Source organism: Lynx canadensis, chromosome B4, assembly GCF_007474595.2.
Source record: "Lynx canadensis isolate LIC74 chromosome B4, mLynCan4.pri.v2, whole genome shotgun sequence".
NCBI classification, from domain to species: Eukaryota; Metazoa; Chordata; class Mammalia; order Carnivora; family Felidae; genus Lynx; species Lynx canadensis.
In genome coordinates, this window is record NC_044309.1 from 70573189 (window position 1) to 70593449 (window position 20261).

Consider the following 20261-nt stretch of genomic DNA (forward strand, 5'->3'; position numbering starts at 1 on the left):
TCTTCCACACTCACTTTATGAGAGGAGATCATATTTATTCATTCAGCAATTATTACTTCAAATTTGGAAAAATAATATCAAATAATATCCTAGAATAACCAGAAGAGTTTTAAATACCCCTTCAAATTACTTAGGGCTGGATATAACAAAAGGTTTCTAGTGGTCAAAGTTATAACCGTCTAAAACAAAACTTCAAAGACTTCTTATTTTCAGAACTAAAGGAAAGTTGGCTAAAGCTAAAACCATTTCTAATGGGGATTTTGGGATTTTATAACTAGCAGTTGTGTATCCATAAGTTCCAAATGAAAGACAGGCAATAAATGCTATCAGACTTCAGAGAAACTTTCTCCCCTTTTTAAGGGATATTATTTTAGTAGCAGTTTTTCAGGACAGAGAAAAGAATTTTAGATACAGAAGTAAGGGAAAAACAACCATATAAGGAGTATACAATCAAACAGTGTCTATGCACAGGTAAATGTGCTGAATTTTAAAAATCTTTATTAGAAGTCATTTTCCTGACTATAAGGCATAATAACTGATTAAAAACCTGGCTTTTTGTTTGTTTGCTTTTCTTTGGAGAGGAATAAAACTGTGTAAAAAGGTCTTTGTGGTCAGAATCTTATATCAGTGTTTCTCAATGTTAGCTGTAGAGTAAAATCAGCTAGGGAGTTTTTAAAAATATTAATAAACTAAGCTGCATTCCCAAATGTTCTTATTTAATTGGTTTGGGGGTAGAGATTGACTACTGAGATTGCGTACAAGCATCCCAGATTGAGGATTACTGGTCTAGATCAGAACTTGTCAAACGACTAATGGCCTATAAGTCAAATGTGGCCCTACACCTATTTTTGTAAATAAAGTTTTATTGGAACACAACCATGCTCATTCATTTATGTATTGTCTATGGCTGCTTCCACACAATGGCAGTATAGTGGCTGCAAAAGAGACCATATGCCTAGCCCTCTACAGAGAAAGTTTGCTAACCATACTCTAGATGATCAGACTGAAGGCTATGGTATGTTTAGATGCCTGGCAAATGTCACTTATATGTTTATGTTAAATACCTTTTTATTGCAAGACATAATAAAATGCATGTGATTTACTACATTGAAAAAAATCATAATTAGACTAAAAAGAAAAAGATTGTATATAATTCTGATAAGTAATGTAACTATTTACCAAAGATTTCTGAAAAAAATTACTGAACAAATTTCCAAAAAAAAATAATCCTTTTGCCTAAAATACTACTCTATATGGCATGTGCTAAACATACAAATAACAACCAAAAAAACCTACCTCTGTTCTTATATAGATAGCTTCCCCCTCCCCACACACTCTGGATAACACTATATGTTACATTTTTAAAAATCACATTAAAGCTGTTTTTTAATACAAAAATATACTACCAAGAAAATTAAAAATAAGCCAAATGTCCCTGTCATTTTTTAAATAATTACATATACACATTTAAAAAAAGGTACGTTTTTCTTCCTGCCTCAGTGTAAAGAGGATTATAAACATTTTCCTATAACATTATTTTAAAATTGAGTTTTCTTACCTTAACATTTTCTATTGCCTCTAAAATTCTGTCTTTCAGGTTTGCAGAGTCATTTATCTGGTTTTTTAAATTTCTGATGACAATATCAAAGTGATTTCCTTTGAGCTGACCAAGTCTAAGGGAATCATCTATAGATCGAATATTAAACACATTCATTCTTTTCTTTTCAATTTCTTTTTCAATATTTTTCAACCTATAAACGATAAATCATATAGACTCAGTTAAATCTTACATTTAAAAATTAATGTAAGTTTAAATGACAGTTGCCAGACAACCACTTATACCAGAACACCTAAAAATTCAAAAGTTAATGTTATTTCAACGAATGTGCACTAAAAAACCCATTATTATAGGATCATATTAACAGAGTTGTTTTATGACCTGAAACACATACTCCTAATGCTATCACTTTATCTGTGCCTTCTGACTTCTCCTTAATTTAACTGGTAAAAACCTCTTAACTGTTCTAGTCTTCCTGTCCTCAGACTTTGTTCCTTTCCTCCTCAGTCTCTCTTCCTCCAACATTACTAAGAAAAACCAGTAGCACCAGAGGATTTTACTAAAATTCTGCTCTGAACACTTTTTCTTTAATATTTATTTATTTTTGAGAGTGGGGGAGGGGCAGAGAGAGAGGGAGACACAGAATCCAAAGCAGGCTCCAGGTTCTGAGCTGTCAGCACAGAGCCCGATGTGGGGCTCAAACTCATGAACCACGAGACCACGACCTGAGCAGAAATCGGACCTTCAAACGAATGAGCCACCCAGGCGCCCCTGCTCTGAACATTTTCTTACTCAAACTTTCAATTCTTTCCCAAGTCTAAAGAATAGATTCCAATTATTAGCATACCTTTAAAGACTCTGTAAGAAAGCATTTTCCTTACATTCATATTTTCTGTCATACTTATAGGAACTATCTGTTTTATCAGGTAGGTAGTTAACTTACTGCTCGTCCAAATACGTCTTCAAGTTTTTTTCATCTGCTAAAATCTTACTATTACTTGAAGGGTAATTAAAATCCTATACCCATTAGCCAAATCAAAGGGCTCTCTCCTCCTAGGAATTAATAATATTTTGTCTTTAGTAGTTGAAAACCAGTTTCTAACATCTAAATATCTTTGAAAGCTAAAGTCTTTCTCTCTTACTATACTGTACTTTAAAAAAAATTTTTTTTTATGTTTATTTATTTTTGAGAGAGAGACAGAGACAGAGCATGGGGTCAGGGAGGGACAGAAAGAGGGAAACAGAACTTGAAGCAAGCTCCAGGCTGCTGAATCACTATGCTGTGTATCTGACACTAATGTAACATTGTGTGTCAAGTATACTAAAAAAAAAAAGTAAAGAAAAGAAAAGAAAAGAAAAGAAAAGAAAAGAAAAGAAAAGAAAAGAAAAAAAAGAGGTTACTGTGGCTATTCTGAGTAGTGGAATTATTAGTGACTTTTAACTTCATTCTTACATTCTTCTATTTTCTGAATCTACTGTAATAAATATGTATTTATTTTACAATTACAAAAAATATTTTTAAAATTTGAGAAAGCTGAAAGGAGGTTAATTTGAATACTTTGCTCTTCATTTAATGAGGATTTATTTTATTTTATTTATTTTTTTAACGTTTATTTATTTTTGAGACAGAGACAGAGCATGAATGGGGGTGGGTCAGAGAGGGGAGACACAGAATCTGAAACAGGCTCCAGGCTCTGAGCTGTCAGCACAGAGCCCGACGCGGGGCTCAAACTCACAGACCGTGAGATTGTGACCTGAGCTGAAGTCGGCTGCTTAACCGACTGAGCCACCCAGGCGCCCCGAGGATTTATTTTAAATGTAAGGAACCATGACGATAAAAGCATAAAAAGTATTATAGTAATTAAAAATACATACATTTGTAACACACTGTCCTGAATATAAATGCATATTCAAATATGGTACGGGGTATTTTTTAAACTTTTAATTTTATGTCATTTCTATACCCAACACAGGGCTTGAACTTACAACCCTGAGATCAAGAGTCACAGGCTATACCAACTGTGCCAGCCAGGCGCTGGTACAGGATTTTTAGAAACAATTCAGATCATTTAAAATCTTTCACTTCTCAAAGTGTCTGTCTTAAAACAACCTATATTTGTAGTATAAATTTAATGTTTATTTATTTTTGAGAGAGAGACAGAAAGAGAGAGTCCAAGTAGGGGAGGAACAGAGAGAGAGGGAGACACAGAATTGGAAGCAGGCTCCAGGCTCTGAGCTGTCAGAACAGAGCCCGACGCAGGGCTCGAACCCACAAACTGGGAGATCATAATCTGAGCCGAAGTCAGACGCTTAACCAACTGAGCCACTCAGGTGCCCCTTCAGTGTAAATTTAAGATATAATGCTATTTAGATGATAATCATATTATTAAAGAATGTGCTGTTCAGTAAGCTTTCAATCAATTAATTACTATTGGAGCGCCTGGGTGGCTCAGTCGGTTGAGCATCGGACTTCAGCTCAGGTCATGATCTCGCAGTTCGTGAGTTCAAGCCCCGCGTCAGGCTCTGGGCTGACAGCTCAGAGCCTGGAGCCTGCTTCCGATTCTGTGTCTCCCTCTCTCTGCCCCTTCCCCGCTCATGCTCTCTCTCTGTCTCTCAAAGATGAATAAACGTTAAAAACAAAATTTTTTTAAATTACTATTGATAGTGAGGTTAATATGTTCCTAGTGTTCTGATTTTTTAAATCTTACATTTATCTATCTGATGCAATAAGATAGAAAAGTTCTATCTTATAAAGTAATGTCATATTACCTCTCTGGAGTCACTTTTCTAACAACCATTGCTTGATAGGTGACAGCTTTCTTGTCTTTAAGGCCTGCATAACTAAAATCTGAAGGAATCACACCAAGTTTCATAGCTAAAAAACCAACTGCTTCAAACATTTCCAGATTTTCTTTCCGTAGCGTAAAGGCTGAAACAAAGAAAAACACAAGATTACACACACACACACACACACACACACACACACACCAGCTGTGATACATCAATTACATTCTTAGTAGACAAACAGGTTAATATAATGAATCAAATTATTCATTTAAGTAGGTATAAGTATTTTTTAGTCAAGATACAAAATCAGTGTCTTAGATTACAACTATCATTTAAAAAATACTAATTGGCTCAGCAAAGGCTTACAGAAAAAAACATCTAAATTCCTTAATTGGGCATTCATATCTGGCCATAATCTCCCTTTTCAGTCTCCACATGTGCCACTTCCATTCATGTATCTTATACAACCCAGAGACTATCTCATAATTCCTGGATGGACTAGATCCTTCCACAGCTTTGTACTTGCACACATTTGAATCCCTCTGTTTAAATGTGTTCCTCCCATTTTACTTGCAATGCTTGTATGCACTCCTCATGATCCAACAACAGCAGCAGTTCTCTCTCAAATTCTTTCCAAGTTCCCCACACTGAATGCTCCTAAGCAGGGATCGTGTTGGTTTTCTCAATCGTTAACACCCACAGCCTAACACACAGTAAGTATGCAGATAATTGTCAAGTGAATGAATAAATAAACTCCACAACGTGTTGATTACATAATCTGGCATGTCTCCACAAGTTGTCATTATGGATATCATGACACTTGCCATTATAATTTATCTCTTTATGTTTGTCCGCCCCACAAACTGGTAGTTCCAGGACAGCAAACCAGTAGATAGAAGGGTGCTTGCCTTGTGGTAGGTGCTTAAAATGTCTACCAGATGACACAGTGGGAGTGAGATTATGGAGGTAGGGAGAAGGAACAAGCCCAGTACCAACTAACACCAAAGAAGTTCCCCCATATGCTGGCCTACATAACCCACCAGCATTGATAGTAACAAAATACCACAACCCACAAGTCACCATATTTACATATAAGATACATCAAACTATTGCCCTCTTCCCTCAAGTCATGAAATGGAAACACAGGGTTTTTTGCAAAATAATTTATATTTTGTTCAGTTGTCATAATTGTCATCGGCAGCTACAAGGGTCTCTGTGAATAATGAGTACTCTAGGAAAAATGAACATTAAACATAAACATGATTCAGGAAGTAGAAGGATGTGAACTCTATCTATCTATCTATCTATAAATATATACAATAGCTAAACAAGAGCTTATAATATCCACACTTTAGAATATCATGCAGTTGTTTAAAAGAATGGGGAAGACCTGTTATTTATATCTCTTAATGAATAATCTCTAAAAACATGAAAATAGCAGGTTTCAAAAATATGCATAGTGCATATAATTTATGTAAAAGTTTTAAAAATCTACAATGCAATATTGTATATTTTCAATGTTTTAATTTTTATAAGAAAAATATTTTTGCTTGCACATTTAAGAATTGTTAAAGTATAAACAGATATAATTTCTGAAGAATATTCAGGCACTATCCATTACTTTCTAGATATTTTTTACCACTAGGGCCATTATTTTTTATACGATCATACAGCTTCCTAGATTTCTCCAAATTTTCTATTATAGCAGTGATAAGTTAAATTTACTATGACTTCTGTTATTCTTAAAGAACTGATAAAAGAAGTAAAAGAAAGGAAAGAATCATACACGTCAATTCTGTGTCTAAGTTACAATCTGTTCTTTACACTTTCACGTTATCCTAACCAAATGGATTCGAATATAAACGTCTTAGTCCAAGACTGCTATTTATATCACTTGTTTCAAATAAAATGAAATGAAAAGCCCATATTTAAAATGTAGAGAAATTATAAACTCAAAATATCTCAGCTTTTGTCATGATAGGATTTAATTATACAGTTTAAATAAAATGATTTAGGAAGATGTGCTAGGCTAAGGATACAATGGTCAATTAAAAAAAAAAAAAAAAATGGTCCCTGTCTTGAAAGCATTTAGTCTTAAGAGGCCTAAAAGAATTTGAGGAAGAAGTGCCTCTGGAGGTTTAAAGAATGAACAGAAGCATGGCAAGCAGCCAAAGCAATAAGATAGAAATATCAAATATTTCTGTTTTTGTAAGATTTATGGGACCTTATTATTTCATAGGGTCTATAATGTTCCCCCTTTCCCAAGTACATACCTGTGTGAAGCTAAGTTTTGTTCTTTTGATTCATTCAAAACAAGAAATTCCAACAGACTGAATGCAAGAACAGATATGAGAATCCAGCTGACTTCTATGAAATCAGGCATTAGAAAGATTTGCAGAACTGTAAAACAATGCTTCTTGTCACTAATTTATAGTTGAAATGTTTTTTTCATTAAAATTCTTATCATTTTAATAGTAATAGATTATTTTAAACAACTTCATACATTAAATTTTTTTTAAAATTGAAGTATAGTTGACAAACAATATTACTTTAGTTTCAGGTATACAACATGGTGGTCCAACGATTTTTCTGTTTTAATAGGTTAGATATCAATAGGTAATAAACACACAAACGAAAGTTGTTTGTGGTCTCCGATAACTTATAAGAGCTATCCCCTTCAGGTGTCCTAGAACCAAAATGTCTGAGAGTCAATTAGGAACATTTTGAAAAAATACAGGTAGCCCCTCAAGTATATCAAATTTGTGGAACTAGACAGAAGTCACTAAAATATTTTTTTAAATATTTTTTAACGTTTATTTATTTTTAAGAAAGAGAGAGAGACAGAATGTGAGCAGGGAAAAGGCAGAAAGAGAGGGAGACACAGAATCTAGAGCAGGCTCCAGGCTTCGAGCTGTCAGCACAGAGCCCGACGCGGTGCTCAAACTCATGAACCCTGAGATCATGACCTGAGCTGACATCGGACACTTAACCAACTGAGCCACCCAGGCACCCAAGTCACTAAAATACCTGAAGAGTAAAAGAAATGCAAAATTCGGTCAAGTGTTGCAGCAGCAGCGCTAGGTGTCACAAACTTTTTAAAGTAGACCAGGAAACTGTATTCCAAAAAAGGCCAAGAAACAAATCCTTACAAGTTTTGAAGTTTATGTATTTGGTAACTAGGGTTTAAGGTGTCAAATCTACCCCTGACAATGTGGGTACGTCACTCACTAGCTGTTAAGCAAGCTCAGCCATGTAGGAAGGAACCTCCAAATTGTCTGAAATTATATCATTTGTTGTGGATTAGCCGTAGAGCATAAGCACTTTTTATTTCATTTGTGAGGATTTAGAACTTAGAATAGGAATATTAAGGAGAATCAAACCCATAATTTTAGTGTTTGTATAAATGAATCTGTGTCTTACATACTTGGAATGTTTAAGAGAATGAGACTCCCATATATTCCAATTACAAATGTCTAATTGATTTAAATTTGTCTTTTTACATTGAAATCTCATTAAGTTAGTAACTAATAAGGAAACAACACAGGAAAACTTAAAGATCACCAAATTTATAAGTTTAATTTATAACATTTTCTTAAATACTTGGAAAAAGTGAAGTGTTTAAAAAGAAAACCAACTATGCTAAATTTTAAAATTCACGTTTAGAGGGGCACCTGGGTGGCTCAGTCAGTTAAGTGTCCAACTTTGGCCCAGGTCATGATCTCGCAGTTCGTGGGTTTGAGCCCTGTGTCTGGCTCTGTACTGACAGCTCAGAGACTGGAGCCTGCTTTGGATTCTGTGTCTCCCTCTCTCTCTGTTCCTCCCTGGCTTGCACTCTGTTTCTCTTTCTCTCTCAAAAAAAAATAAATAAATAAAAATAAAAAAATTAAAATAAAATAAAATTCACTTTTAGAGAATTCCACTTGTTAGAATAATTGGTACTAGATTCGACCTCCCACTGTAAACAAATAGAAAGCTGGACAAAACACAAGAAACACCCGTTTTTAGACACTGGAGAACAGGCAGCATAGAACTATGATCCAAAAAGAAAAGGAAAACAAAGTAAGTGAGTCCTAAAATACAGTTTGTTTGTGTGTTTGTTTGTTTTTGGCATAGAGATATTTACCTGACCACAGCACATGGAGGAGGAATCCAGGGAGAACACAGTGGTTGTACTGAATTAAAAGGGTGGAGGTTAGAGTTCAGGAAGGCTGAGTGGCTGGAATTCACAGGGCAGAGTTCTAGATAAGAGGAAGCTATGTGTGCACAAAGAGTTCCAGAAATCTGCATAGGTGATCCCTTGAGGTGTTTGCTTTTTAGTAATCTGCACATACCTAGGATTAATTGCTATATACTATTTATCTAATGTTGCATAACAGGTCACTGCAAACCTCAGTGGCTTACAGTGTTCATTTATTTCTCATAGCGCCTGTGGGTCAGAGATTCAAGAGCAGCTTGGTTTGGTGGTTTGAGTTCATGCTCTCTCAAGAGGCTGCAGTTAGATGTGGCTGAGAATATAGTTATTCAAAAGCCTGACAGGAGCTGAAGGATCCATTTCCAAGGGGACTCACCTACATGGCTGGCAAGTTGTATTGGCAGTTGGCTACAGCCCTCAGCCCTCCAGTGAGCCATATGTATATCTTCACAGTATAGTAGCTGGCTTACCCTACAAAGAGCAATCCAAGAAACACGGGCAAAAAGTATAATGCTACCTATGATCTAGCCTTAGAAGACACATACACCATCACTTGTGTCATATTCTACTGGCTGCAAAAGCCACTCTGTGTGAGTACCAGGAGAAGAGCATTAAGAATCTTGGGGTTGAGAACTACGATCCACCTTTTGGCTCGAATACTTTTAGTACGACCACACAAACCCCCAATTCAAAACATACTCATTCCTTCCCAAGGCCTCCAACACTCATACGATTAAAACAGTTCAAATGCTAGCATTTTTTTTTTATCTAAATCAGGCCCAGCTATAGATAAGGTTCCTTGAATACATATCAAATCAGAATCCTCAAATACAATTTCTCTTAATATGAAGGCTCTGAAGGACCGTGACACAAAGAGACAAATCTGCTTTTCACACACCTTGAAATGTTGAAACACACATAGGACAAGTGCTATACACTCTTTATTCAAACTGGGGGGGGGGGGGGATAGATATACCTACAAGTTACTCTTACACAGCAGTTCTGAATCCAGCCAGGTGTATGTTGTTGTTCCTTTATTAGCATTCAGTCCTCCCAGTATCTGGGAATAATTACTATAGCTCTAGAGTCCACTTTTGGGTGTCAATTTTGCCCTCCAAGTGAAACTTCCTCTTCTGTAAAAGTTACCTATTTATAATGCAGTAGTTTTCTTAGCCCAATTCCTGCCTTTGAAAGTCTGGCAGTACTGGGGTGCCTAGGCGGCTCAGTCAGTTAAGTGCCAAACTTCGGCTCAGGTCATGATCTTGCAGTCCATGAGTTCAAGCCCTGTGTCAGGCTCTGTGCAGGCAGCTCAGAGCCTGGAGCCTCTTTGGATTCTGTGTCTCCCTCTCTCTCTGCCCCTCCCCAGCTCATGCTTTGTCTGTCTCTCTCAAAAATAAACAAACATTAAATAATAATAATAATAATAAATAAATACAAAATAAAAGTTTGGTAGTACAAAGGCCTCTATTTTGTACTGTCTTTGACCTTTTCAAAAACTATGTGGGTTCACTCTATTAGACAAGGATACACTCAAATTTTGTGAAGACCAGATGTTTTCAACTTAGGGCTTCTACTGAAGATAGTGAGGGAAAATGTCCCCTAAATCCTTAGGGGTATTACTGTTTAACACAGGGGATCCTTGAGTCATGCCCTTCAAGTCCCCAGAGGGCCTTTGCCTGTCTGAATCATTCTGAGACACTGGTAGAGGTTTGTGCAAAAATTTTAAAAAAGGATTTCACAGTTCACACCCTAGATTTCCTTGCTAGAACATGTCCTGACCTTGCCATGATTTTCTCTTTGTCTGGAAGCCATTTCTTAATTTAAACATAATGTGCCATCTTAAGAAACTGGGGATTTTTTTTTTTTTGAAGAAAAAAAATGATTTTGAACCCAGTGAGTTCTAGCTCCTTTATATCTAGCAGTTTTTCCTTTAGAATTTTACTACAAGCAGTAGAAAAGAAACCTTCAACACTTTGCCTACAAATCTCTTTAGCTACAGTGCTCCTCTTTAGAAACATTTCTACTTTCCATTTTACTGCCTACAACAAGGTTGCCAAACTTTGTGTCACTACATAACAAGTATTCCTTTCTTCCAGGTTCTAATAATACTGTCCCTTCCTTTAAACTGTCCTTGATAGCCTCCCTGAGGTAACTTCAAACATCTGCCTGCCAACAGGTCCAAAGACATTGCTACCACAAGTTTTAGGCTTTTGTTATAGAAGCAACTCATTTCTGGTACCAAAATATGTTATTTAATGCTGCACAATAAATCACCCCAAATTTTAGTGACATAAAATAATAAGCATTTCCTATCTGTTATGGACTAAATATCTGCATCACCACCACCACCCCCAATCCTCAAATTCCTATGTCAAAGTACTAGTCCCAGTGTGGCTGAATTTGGAGATGGGACCAGTAAGAAAGCAATTAACATTAAATTATGTCATAAGGGTGGGGCCCTGATTCAATAGGATTAGTGTCCTTATAAGAAGAGACATCAGAGACCTCCCTTCCTCTCTCTTAATTTCTCTCTCCATGTGTGCACAAAGAAGAGGTCATGTGGGCACATAGTAAAAAGATGGCTGTCTACAACCCAACAGGACAACCTTTACTAAACATCAACCCTGCTGGTACCTTGATCTTGGACCCCCAGTCTCCAGAACTGTAAGAAAATAAATGCCTACTGTTTAAGCCACTCATGTATATGGTATTTTGTTATAACAGTCTGAGAAGACCAACATACTATTCCAGCAGTTTCTGTGGGGCAGGAATTCAGAAGTTGGACCGCTTTGGCTTGAGGGATACTATGAAGTTGCAGTCAAATATTAACTGAAGCTAAAGGTCATGTCCAAAGTGGCTCACTCACATCAGTGACTAAGTAGATGCTGGCTAGTGATGGGAAGCATCAGTTTCTCCCTATAGGGCTTCTTGAGTGTTTTCAAGGTATGCTGTCTTGGTTCTGTCAGAATAAGTAATATGAAATGCCTTTTATGACCTAGCCTCAGAAGTCACTCACTGTGGCTGCCATATTCTATTACTTAGACAGGATGGCCCTGATTCATTGTGGGTGGGCATTACAAAAGGTCATGAATATCAGTAGTTGAGGATCACTGGGGGCTATCTGAATGCTGGCTACCACATTCCACCAGGCTAAACGATGAAATATTAGGCATTTGTAATCTAGTCAATTTGTAATCTCTTTGTCAGAGATTATACAAAGCTGGAGAGCAGCCAAAGAGAACAGAGAGGAGAAATCTAACTAAATAGCAAGGGCATGCAGGAGAAGCCACAGAAGGATCATGCTATAATAGTAGAACTATATGACTGACAGCTCTAGAGTAAAGCCTACTCTAGACCTCCCTTAGTCAAACTCAAAATGAAGCCTCAAATGCATTTGCAAATTACTTCCTACCCGTTAAAGCAAAGTTCAACACTCTTTAAATGAAGACAACATAATCCAGACAGTCAACAAGGTAACACTCACTAAGTTTGACCTTCAAAAAATATTACTAAACATGCAAAGAAGCAGGAAAATATGACCCACAACACAACTAAAAGACATTCACTAGAAGCACATCCAGAAATGACAGCAACAGAATTAGCAGACATTTTTTAAAGACCTATTGGGGCGCCTGGGTGGCGCAGTCGGTTAAGCGTCCGACTTCAGCCAGGTCACGATCTCGCGGTCCGTGAGTTCGAGCCCCGCGTCAGGCTCTGGGCTGATGGCTCAGAGCCTGGAGCCTGTTTCCGATTCTGTGTCTCCCTCTCTCTCTGCCCCTCCCCCGTTCATGCTCTGTCTCTCTCTGTCCCCAAAAAAAATAAATAAACGTTGAAAAAAAAAATTTAAAGACCTATTAAAAATAGGCTCAAAGATTATAGGAAAACATAAACATAATAAGTTGAAGACCTAAGAAAGAACTAAATGACACTTCTAGAGCTGGAAAATGCAATTCTTAAAATAAAAATTTAACTGGATGTTTAAATCTTTCATATATTTTCTTCTGCAAAAAGTATTCTAGGAAAATGGATATGGTGCTATCTCAAAAAATTAAATACAGAATTACCATATGACCCAGCAACTACACTTCTGGGTACACATCCAAAAGAACTAAGAACAGGGACTTGAACAGATATTTTTACAGCCATGTTCACAGCAGTATTATTCACAATAGACAAACGATAGAAATAACACATGCCCATTGGCAGATGAATGGGTAAATAAAATGTGGTATATATACATATAATATTATTCAGTCTTTAAAGGAAGGAAGTTCTAACACATGTATAACATAGATGAATCTTGAAGATCTTCAGCTAAGTGATATGTGCCAGTCACAACTTGGCAAATATTTTATGATTCCACTTATCTGAGATACCTGGAGTAGTCAAATTCATAGAGACAGAAAGTGGGATGGTGGTTGCCAGTGGCTGGTGGAGAGGAGAATGGCAAGTTACTGTTTAATGGGTATACAGTTTCAGTTTGGGAAGATAAAAAAGTTCTGGAGATAAATGATGGTAATGGTTGTAAAACAATATGAATGTGCTCAATACCATTGAACTGTACACTTAAAGGTAGTTAAAATGGTAAATTTTGTTACGTATGTCTTATAACAACTAAAATTAAAAAGTGTTTTAAGTGTTCTACTTTTTAGATAGGCCTACTTATTAAGAAATTTTTTTATATGAGCTATTTTTTTCTTAAAAAAGGGTGGCCTTTGCAAAATCTGAGATAAGTATACTTTAACTTTGTCTTTTTCTTTGTTCTTGGACTTGTGGATATCCCGATATCTTCATACTATTCTCTGGAGTAGTACCATCAATTCCTCCCCTTAACATATCCCTCCAATTACTCATAGATTTTGTAAAACTAATTTACACTAATATATAAAAAGTTTCCATAATTTTTTAGTTCATTAATTCAAGGTAATGCTGTTAGAATTTCAAATAGTATAAAATCTATAACTGCTTAAATCACTTAACTGCAATTCTCCCTTCCACATGTAAAACTAGTTTTGTTTTTTCCTTCAAAACAGATTTATCTATTATCATTTACTGCATGCCTCATGTATCAAGTCCTATACCAGCAGTTTTCTCATGGATAAGGCAAGTCACACAACCAGACAGAAATTTCCAGGAGAGACACCAACATTTGGATAACTATTACATACTAAACATTTTCATTATTTAATTGTTAAAATATCATTGTGAATTAGGTTTTACTATTACCCCATTTTTAAAGTACAACAAAAAGTTACAAATTGTTAAGTAACTTGCCCATGGTATTATTCTTTCCATTTTTATATTTGTGGAAATTAAATCTTAAAGATACTAAAAAGTTCATACATCTTTTTATGAACTGAAGTCATAACATAAAGTAAGACCTACATTCAAGGTCCAATCTCTTCATTTATACCACAGAATCCTGTATTATATAATACAATCCTGTTTCTGTGCCACATGCAATCTACACAAATTTGGGTTGCTGATTTTATTTAAAAAGCTTTGCTGTACAAGGCCAATATCTCTGATGAACCCAGATGCAAAAATTCTCAACAATATACTAGCAAACTGAATCCAACAATACATTAAAAAAAAATTATTCACCACAATCAAGTGAGATTTATTCCTGGGTTGCAAGCGTTATTCAGTATGTACAAACCAATCAATGTGATATGTCCTAGCCACAGCAATCACACAACAAAAAGAAATAAAAGGTATCCCAAATTTGTAAGGAAGAAGTATAATTTTCACTATTTGCAGATAACATACTATATACAGAATACCTAAGAAGTCCACCAAAAAACTTCTAGAACTGATAAATGGCTTCACTAAAGTCACAGGATACAAAATAAATGTATAGAAATACTTGCCATTCCTATATATCAACAATGAAGCAGGAGAAAGAGAAATTAAGAAAATAATCTAATTTATAATTGCACCCAAAATAATATATACCTAGGAATAAACCTAACCAAAGAGGTGAAAGACCTATACTTTGAAAACTATAAAACACTGATGAAAGAAATTTTAAAAAAAGACAGAAAAACATTCCATGCTCATAGATTGGAAGAACAAACATTGTTAAAATGTCTATACTACCCAAAGCAATCTATATATTTAATAGAAATTCTATCAAAATATCAACAGCATATTTCACAGAACTCACCCTAAAATTTGTATGGAACCACAAAAGACCCCAAATAGTCAAAGCAATCTTGAATAAGAAAAGCAGAACTGGAGACATCACAATTCTGGATTTTAAGTTATATTACAAATCTATAGTGATCAAAACAGTATGGTACTGGCATAAAAATAGACACAAAGATCAGTGGCATGGAACAGAAAACCCAGAAATGAACCCACAATAATATGGTCAATTAATCTTCAACAGAGCAGGAAAGAACTTCCAATAGGAAAAAGACAGTCTCTTCAACAAATGGTGTTGGGAAAACTGGACAGCTACCTGCAAGAGAATGAAACTGGACTACTTTGTTACACCATACACAAAAACAAATTCAAAATGGATTAAAGACCTAAATGTGAGACAGGAAACCATCAAAATCCTAGGAAAGAAGACAGGCAGTAATTTCTCTATCATTGACGGAACATTTTTTCTAGATAGGTTCCCTGAGGCAAGGGAAACAAAAGCAAAAGTAAACTATTGGGATTACCTCAAAATAAAAACCTTCTGCACAGCAAAGGAAACAATCAATAAAACAAAAAGGCTACCTAAAGAATAGGAAAATATGTTTGCAAATTACATATCCAAAAAAGGGTTAGTATCCAAAATATATAAAGAACTGATACAACTCAACACCCAAAAAATAAGTAATCCAATTAAAAAATGGGCAGGAGACATGAACAGACATTTCTCCAAAACACACATACAGATGGTCAACAGACACATGAAAAGATGTGCATCACCACTTATCATCAAGGAAATGCAAATCAAAACTACAATGAGGTATCACCTCACATCTCTGAGAATAGCTAAAATCAACAACATAACAACAGGTGTTAGTAAGGATGTGGATGTTGGTACAGCCACTGTGGAAAACAGTAGGGAGTTTCCTCAAAGAGTTAAAAATAGAATTACCGTATGATCCAGAAATCTCACTCCTGGGTATTTACCCAAAGAATACAAATACACTAATTCAAAGAGATACATGCACCCCTAGATTTATAGCAGCATTATTTACAATATCCAAGGCATGCAGACAACCTAAGTGTCCATTGATGGATTGATGAATGGATAAAGAGGTGTATACACTTCTGTATATACCATATACAATGGAATATTACTCATCCATAAAAAAGAATGAAATCTCGGCATTTGCAACAACATGGATGATGCTAGAGTAATGCTAAGTGAAAAAAGTCTGTTAGAGAAAGACAAATACCATATGATTTCATTCATATGGAATTTAAGAAACAAAACAAAAAAAAAATAAGCAAAGTGGAAAAAAGAGAGAGACAAACCAAGAAACAGACTCTTAACTATAGAGAACAAACTGATGGTTTTCAGAGGGGAATGGAATGGGTGAAATAGGTGATAGGGATTAAGGAGTATCATGATGAGTACTGGGTGATTAAAATAAACACTTAAAATAAATAAATAAATAAAAGTTTTTAACCAAAAAAAAAGCTTTGCTGTATGAATCTATAAAACATGACCATCTGAAACACTTCCCATCCTTCATGTAAGATACTGGCCAATTAAATCTGGTGAGCTAAACTTACAGAATAAGGTTTCATCAGGGGTATCTGGGTGGGTGGCTCAGTCAGTTAAGCATCCTACCCTTGATTTCTGTTCAGGTCATGATCTCACAGTTCAATTCGTGAGAACAAGCACCATGCTGAACTCTGCACTGACACTGAGGAGACTGCTTGGGATTCTCTTTCTCCCTCTCTTTTTTACCCCCCCTGCCCCGCTCACGTGAGCATGACCCCAGCACCTGCACACGCTCTTTCTCTCTCAAAATAAATGAATAAACTTAAAAAAATATATATTTCATCAGTTCCATCCAATCTTAGGAATTGAATATACCCACTAAAACAGTGATTTTCAAAATGTGGTACCTAGACCAGTAGAAAAAGCATCACCTGGGAATTTGTAAAAAGCTCTGCCCCAAACCCTCTAAATCAGAAACTCTGAGAACAGGACCCAGAAATCTGTTTAACAAGCCCTTTTGGTGATTTTAACGCATGTTAAAGTTTGAGAACCTCCTCTCTAAAAGAGTGACTGAGTCAAAGGAAGGACCTCCTTATAAGTTTTTAGGCTCTCTACCTTGGGTAGTGAAGTTCAATTGTTTTATTTACTTATTTATTGTTTAATTTACATGAAGTTCAATTGTTTTAGATAACAAGGTATTCACTTCGGGAAAGCGAAGCAGAGCAGATGCATTCTACTTATCTCTGAATACTTAATTTTAATTAAAATAACTTTTAAAATATGAAATCAAGATTTATCGCCAATAAAACGTTAACAAACTAACTGCTTCAACTTTACACATTTGTGCTGATGTTAACCATACTTTCATCAATAAGGTTATTTCTTAAAATTAGTGTAATTTGTAAGGCTTCATCTTCCACTAAAAACCAGACCCAAATATTTTTCCCAAGAGTCCTCTGGTTAATTCTATTTAATTCATTTGAAATTATTCATCTTTCACACAATTTTAACTAAGTTTGTTGAGGAAAATGGTAATGATTTATTAAATTACCTGTATATATAACTTTTCGATCCCGGTATTCAAAAAGAGACCTCTTCCTGTGCTTGTGTGTTTTTTCCCGAAATCTTACTGTTATTGCTACATTTGGATTGCCAGCACTATAATTGAGCTCAGGGAAAGATTTGGTTTCCACAAGGTTTCCAAACTTTTTGTTGACAAAATGGTGGACAGCTTTTCTGTGGTCTTTGTTTGTATCAGGTTTAAAAGTAAATTTGGAATTTTCTTTTTTTGCATCCAAATATTTAAAAAAGTCAAATGCTTCTTCTTCAGATACCAAGTGACAGAGTTCCTTATACTCAAGATTTGGTTTTACAACAATCTCACTGTTTTTACCTACAGTTATTAAAAAAGGAAATTTCTGCCTAATAGCACTGTGCAGAAGAGCCCTCTGGTTTTTGTCAAGGATTCTGCCTAATGAGAATTCAAGAGATGATCCAATTAGCTCAGTTTTAGAATTCCACTTCTCTTTTATATCACAGGCAAAGTGATTCAGTAGTTCGTTAGTTTTTTCATCTAACAAGGTACCTAAAACATCAACTGTTTCTTCTTCGCCTTTGGAAGTCCCATCACTGATAGTATCTTCCCTTTCTGAACCAGATTGATGATATTGATCAGCACCAGAGCACCCAGCAAAAATACTAACTTCTTGGTTGCTTCCCTCTTCAAAGGATAAATTCTGAAGATCAAGTTTTGTCTTTTTGGCAAAGTTATTTGGCTCAGGTAGTACTTTACTAATCAGTTTACTTGGTGCCTTATTAACTAACTGTCCCTGTTCATCAATCTCTATAACAACAAAATCACTTGGTGAGCTTTTTATAGTGCCACGAAATCCAACATGATCAGTAACAAAACACAAAGAACTAAACCGGATTCTAAAATCTGTATCCTCTTCCATTCTTAAATAACAATGCCTACAAAAGAAACAAAGAGGCAGTCAGTTACCCAAAAGAAAAGTTATAGATAACAAGAAAAAACAAATTTGCAGGATTTATTTTTCTTTCTCCCTTTCAATCCTGGTCCCCTTAAAATACAAATTATTTCTATAAATCAGGGCATTTTGGCTCTCCTATACCAAGATAAACTAATAGGCAATCTTTTTCTCATGAAACTGATGATTTGCAACTTTTCTTTCACCCATTCCAAGCTTCCATCTATTATCCAGAATTAAAATGGGTCCGTTTCAAGTCTGCTTTAAAAATATCATGTGTAGGCCGACAAAGAAGAGACCAGAACACAGACTTAAACAATGATTTGTCCAAACCCCATTCCTGAAAATTTCTAACTAATTCCAGAGAATTTGTGGCTAGATTTGTATATATTAGGGGTTAGAGATGAGAGAAGGGACTAGAAGACAGGAGGAAATAGTCCAAATTGATAAATGAAACTTCCAATGTGATTATGCTTCAAAATAGGCTTAAATTAATCCAGAATCTTAAACCTTCTTGAAAGCCCAGTTACAAACTTTTACAGACACAAGTTTTTAAGGTTGAGGCACAGAAAAATTCCAACCATACAACTGGCATCAGAGAGAAAAAAACCCTTACAGATTTTCTTGAAGCAGTAGATAAGAGAATCCTCTGAAGCCTTTACTCACCCTTCACATAACCCATGGCCACCATATCAGATAGTGCTATAAGAAAGATAAAATGCCCATGGGCCCCATACTACTCAGTTCTGTGTGTTAACTACAATCTCTAGGTAATTTGTCATCATCTGAACCTTCACCCCATTTCTACAATGTATTCTACCAATCTGAACCAATTTAGCAAACCCCCACCCCCCAATTATGCCATGTAGAAATCACAGCAAAGTCTCTATATCTTAATTTCTTGGACTAAATGAGGATATATTTATTTCCCTTCTTTCCGTGATTTCCTGCACAGTCTCCTCAGTTTCTTGCCATAACTGAAACCTGGCTATTTCCTCAGGCTTCTTCTCTAGTCTTCTCAAGTGAGGACTCTTTTTCCTTTGACACCCACCTAACTTAGGACCTGGAGATAGTAAATATTTTCTATTTGCCACAGCTCCAAACCATTTATCCCTCCTCTACCTTCCCAAATCCCAGCTCTTTCAAAGCTCATGCCATCAGGCTCTACCATCTGCTATCATCTTCTCTTTGATCCCCAGATGATTCTTCTTCATTCACTGATGCCTTTAGTGCCTCCCTCAATGTCTACCCAGCATGACTTTCATGTCCATCTACATGCATCATCTATTTAACACCAGTCCTTGATCTCCACCTCAATCCACTTCCACGTCATCTTGGTCATAACTTTGACTTTCTCATCACAAAAAATTACATCAGCTTTAAGCATCTGGCTCTCTGATTACTGTCAAGAGATGACAGTACATGATGGCTGTCCTTTGATCATGCAGTACTTCCACCTCAGTAATTCTTATACATTGTGAAGGCCTCTCATCTGCTTCTACTACTAGCCTACCATAGTCCATTCTCCACATAGCCAGAATGATGATTTAAAAGGTAAATTAAGTCATAATCACAATTCTCTTTAAAACCTCTGATCACATTTAGAATGAAATCCAAACTGCTTACCCTCGCTTCCAAAGACTTCTAAGATTCTGGCCTCTGTTTATTCTCCAAACTTATCTTGTACCCTTTCCCCATTACCCACTATACTCCCAACCACACCGGCTTTCTTCAGTTCCTTTGTCTTAACTGTTCCTGCTGATTAAATTAGTCCTTCCCCAATGACATCCTCAGAGAGGTCTTCCCTGACTAATAAGGTAAAGGAACCAGCAAGGCACTCTTTCACCAAACTCTATTCAATTTTCTGCACAGTATTTCTATCTAATAATTTTCCCTATTATTTACGGTAGATCTCTCACAACTACAATGTTAGCTCTATGGGAGCAAGAACCGTGTCTGCCTAATTGACTAATTATCTCACATTCAGAACAGCGTCAAGCATATAGTAAGCATGCAACCAATACTGACTGTTGAATAAATGAAACTAGTACAAAATAAGAGCTG

General features: G+C 35.9%; 1 protein-coding gene across 3 annotated transcripts in view; it reads right to left on the bottom strand.

The window, feature by feature from the left end:
* The window catches only part of PUS7L (pseudouridine synthase 7 like), a 32098-nt gene that overhangs the window by 10746 nt on the left and 1091 nt on the right, over positions 1 to 20261 (bottom strand). Inside the window, exons 1-5 of one of the 3 annotated variants that reach the window (XM_032593952.1) lie at positions 17261 to 17336; positions 8914 to 9008; positions 6619 to 6745; positions 4328 to 4487; positions 1559 to 1751 (exon numbers count right to left, since the gene is read on the bottom strand). In XM_032593952.1, coding sequence (XP_032449843.1) covers positions 1559 to 1751; positions 4328 to 4458 — 324 coding nt within the window. In that variant the 5' untranslated portion in view covers positions 4459 to 4487; positions 6619 to 6745; positions 8914 to 9008; positions 17261 to 17336. Of the gene's footprint in view, positions 1 to 1558; positions 1752 to 4327; positions 4488 to 6618; positions 6746 to 8913; positions 9009 to 17260; positions 18181 to 20261 lie in introns of those variants that run through there. The other 2 variants (XM_032593953.1, XM_030322367.1) reach the window with 2 other exon arrangements.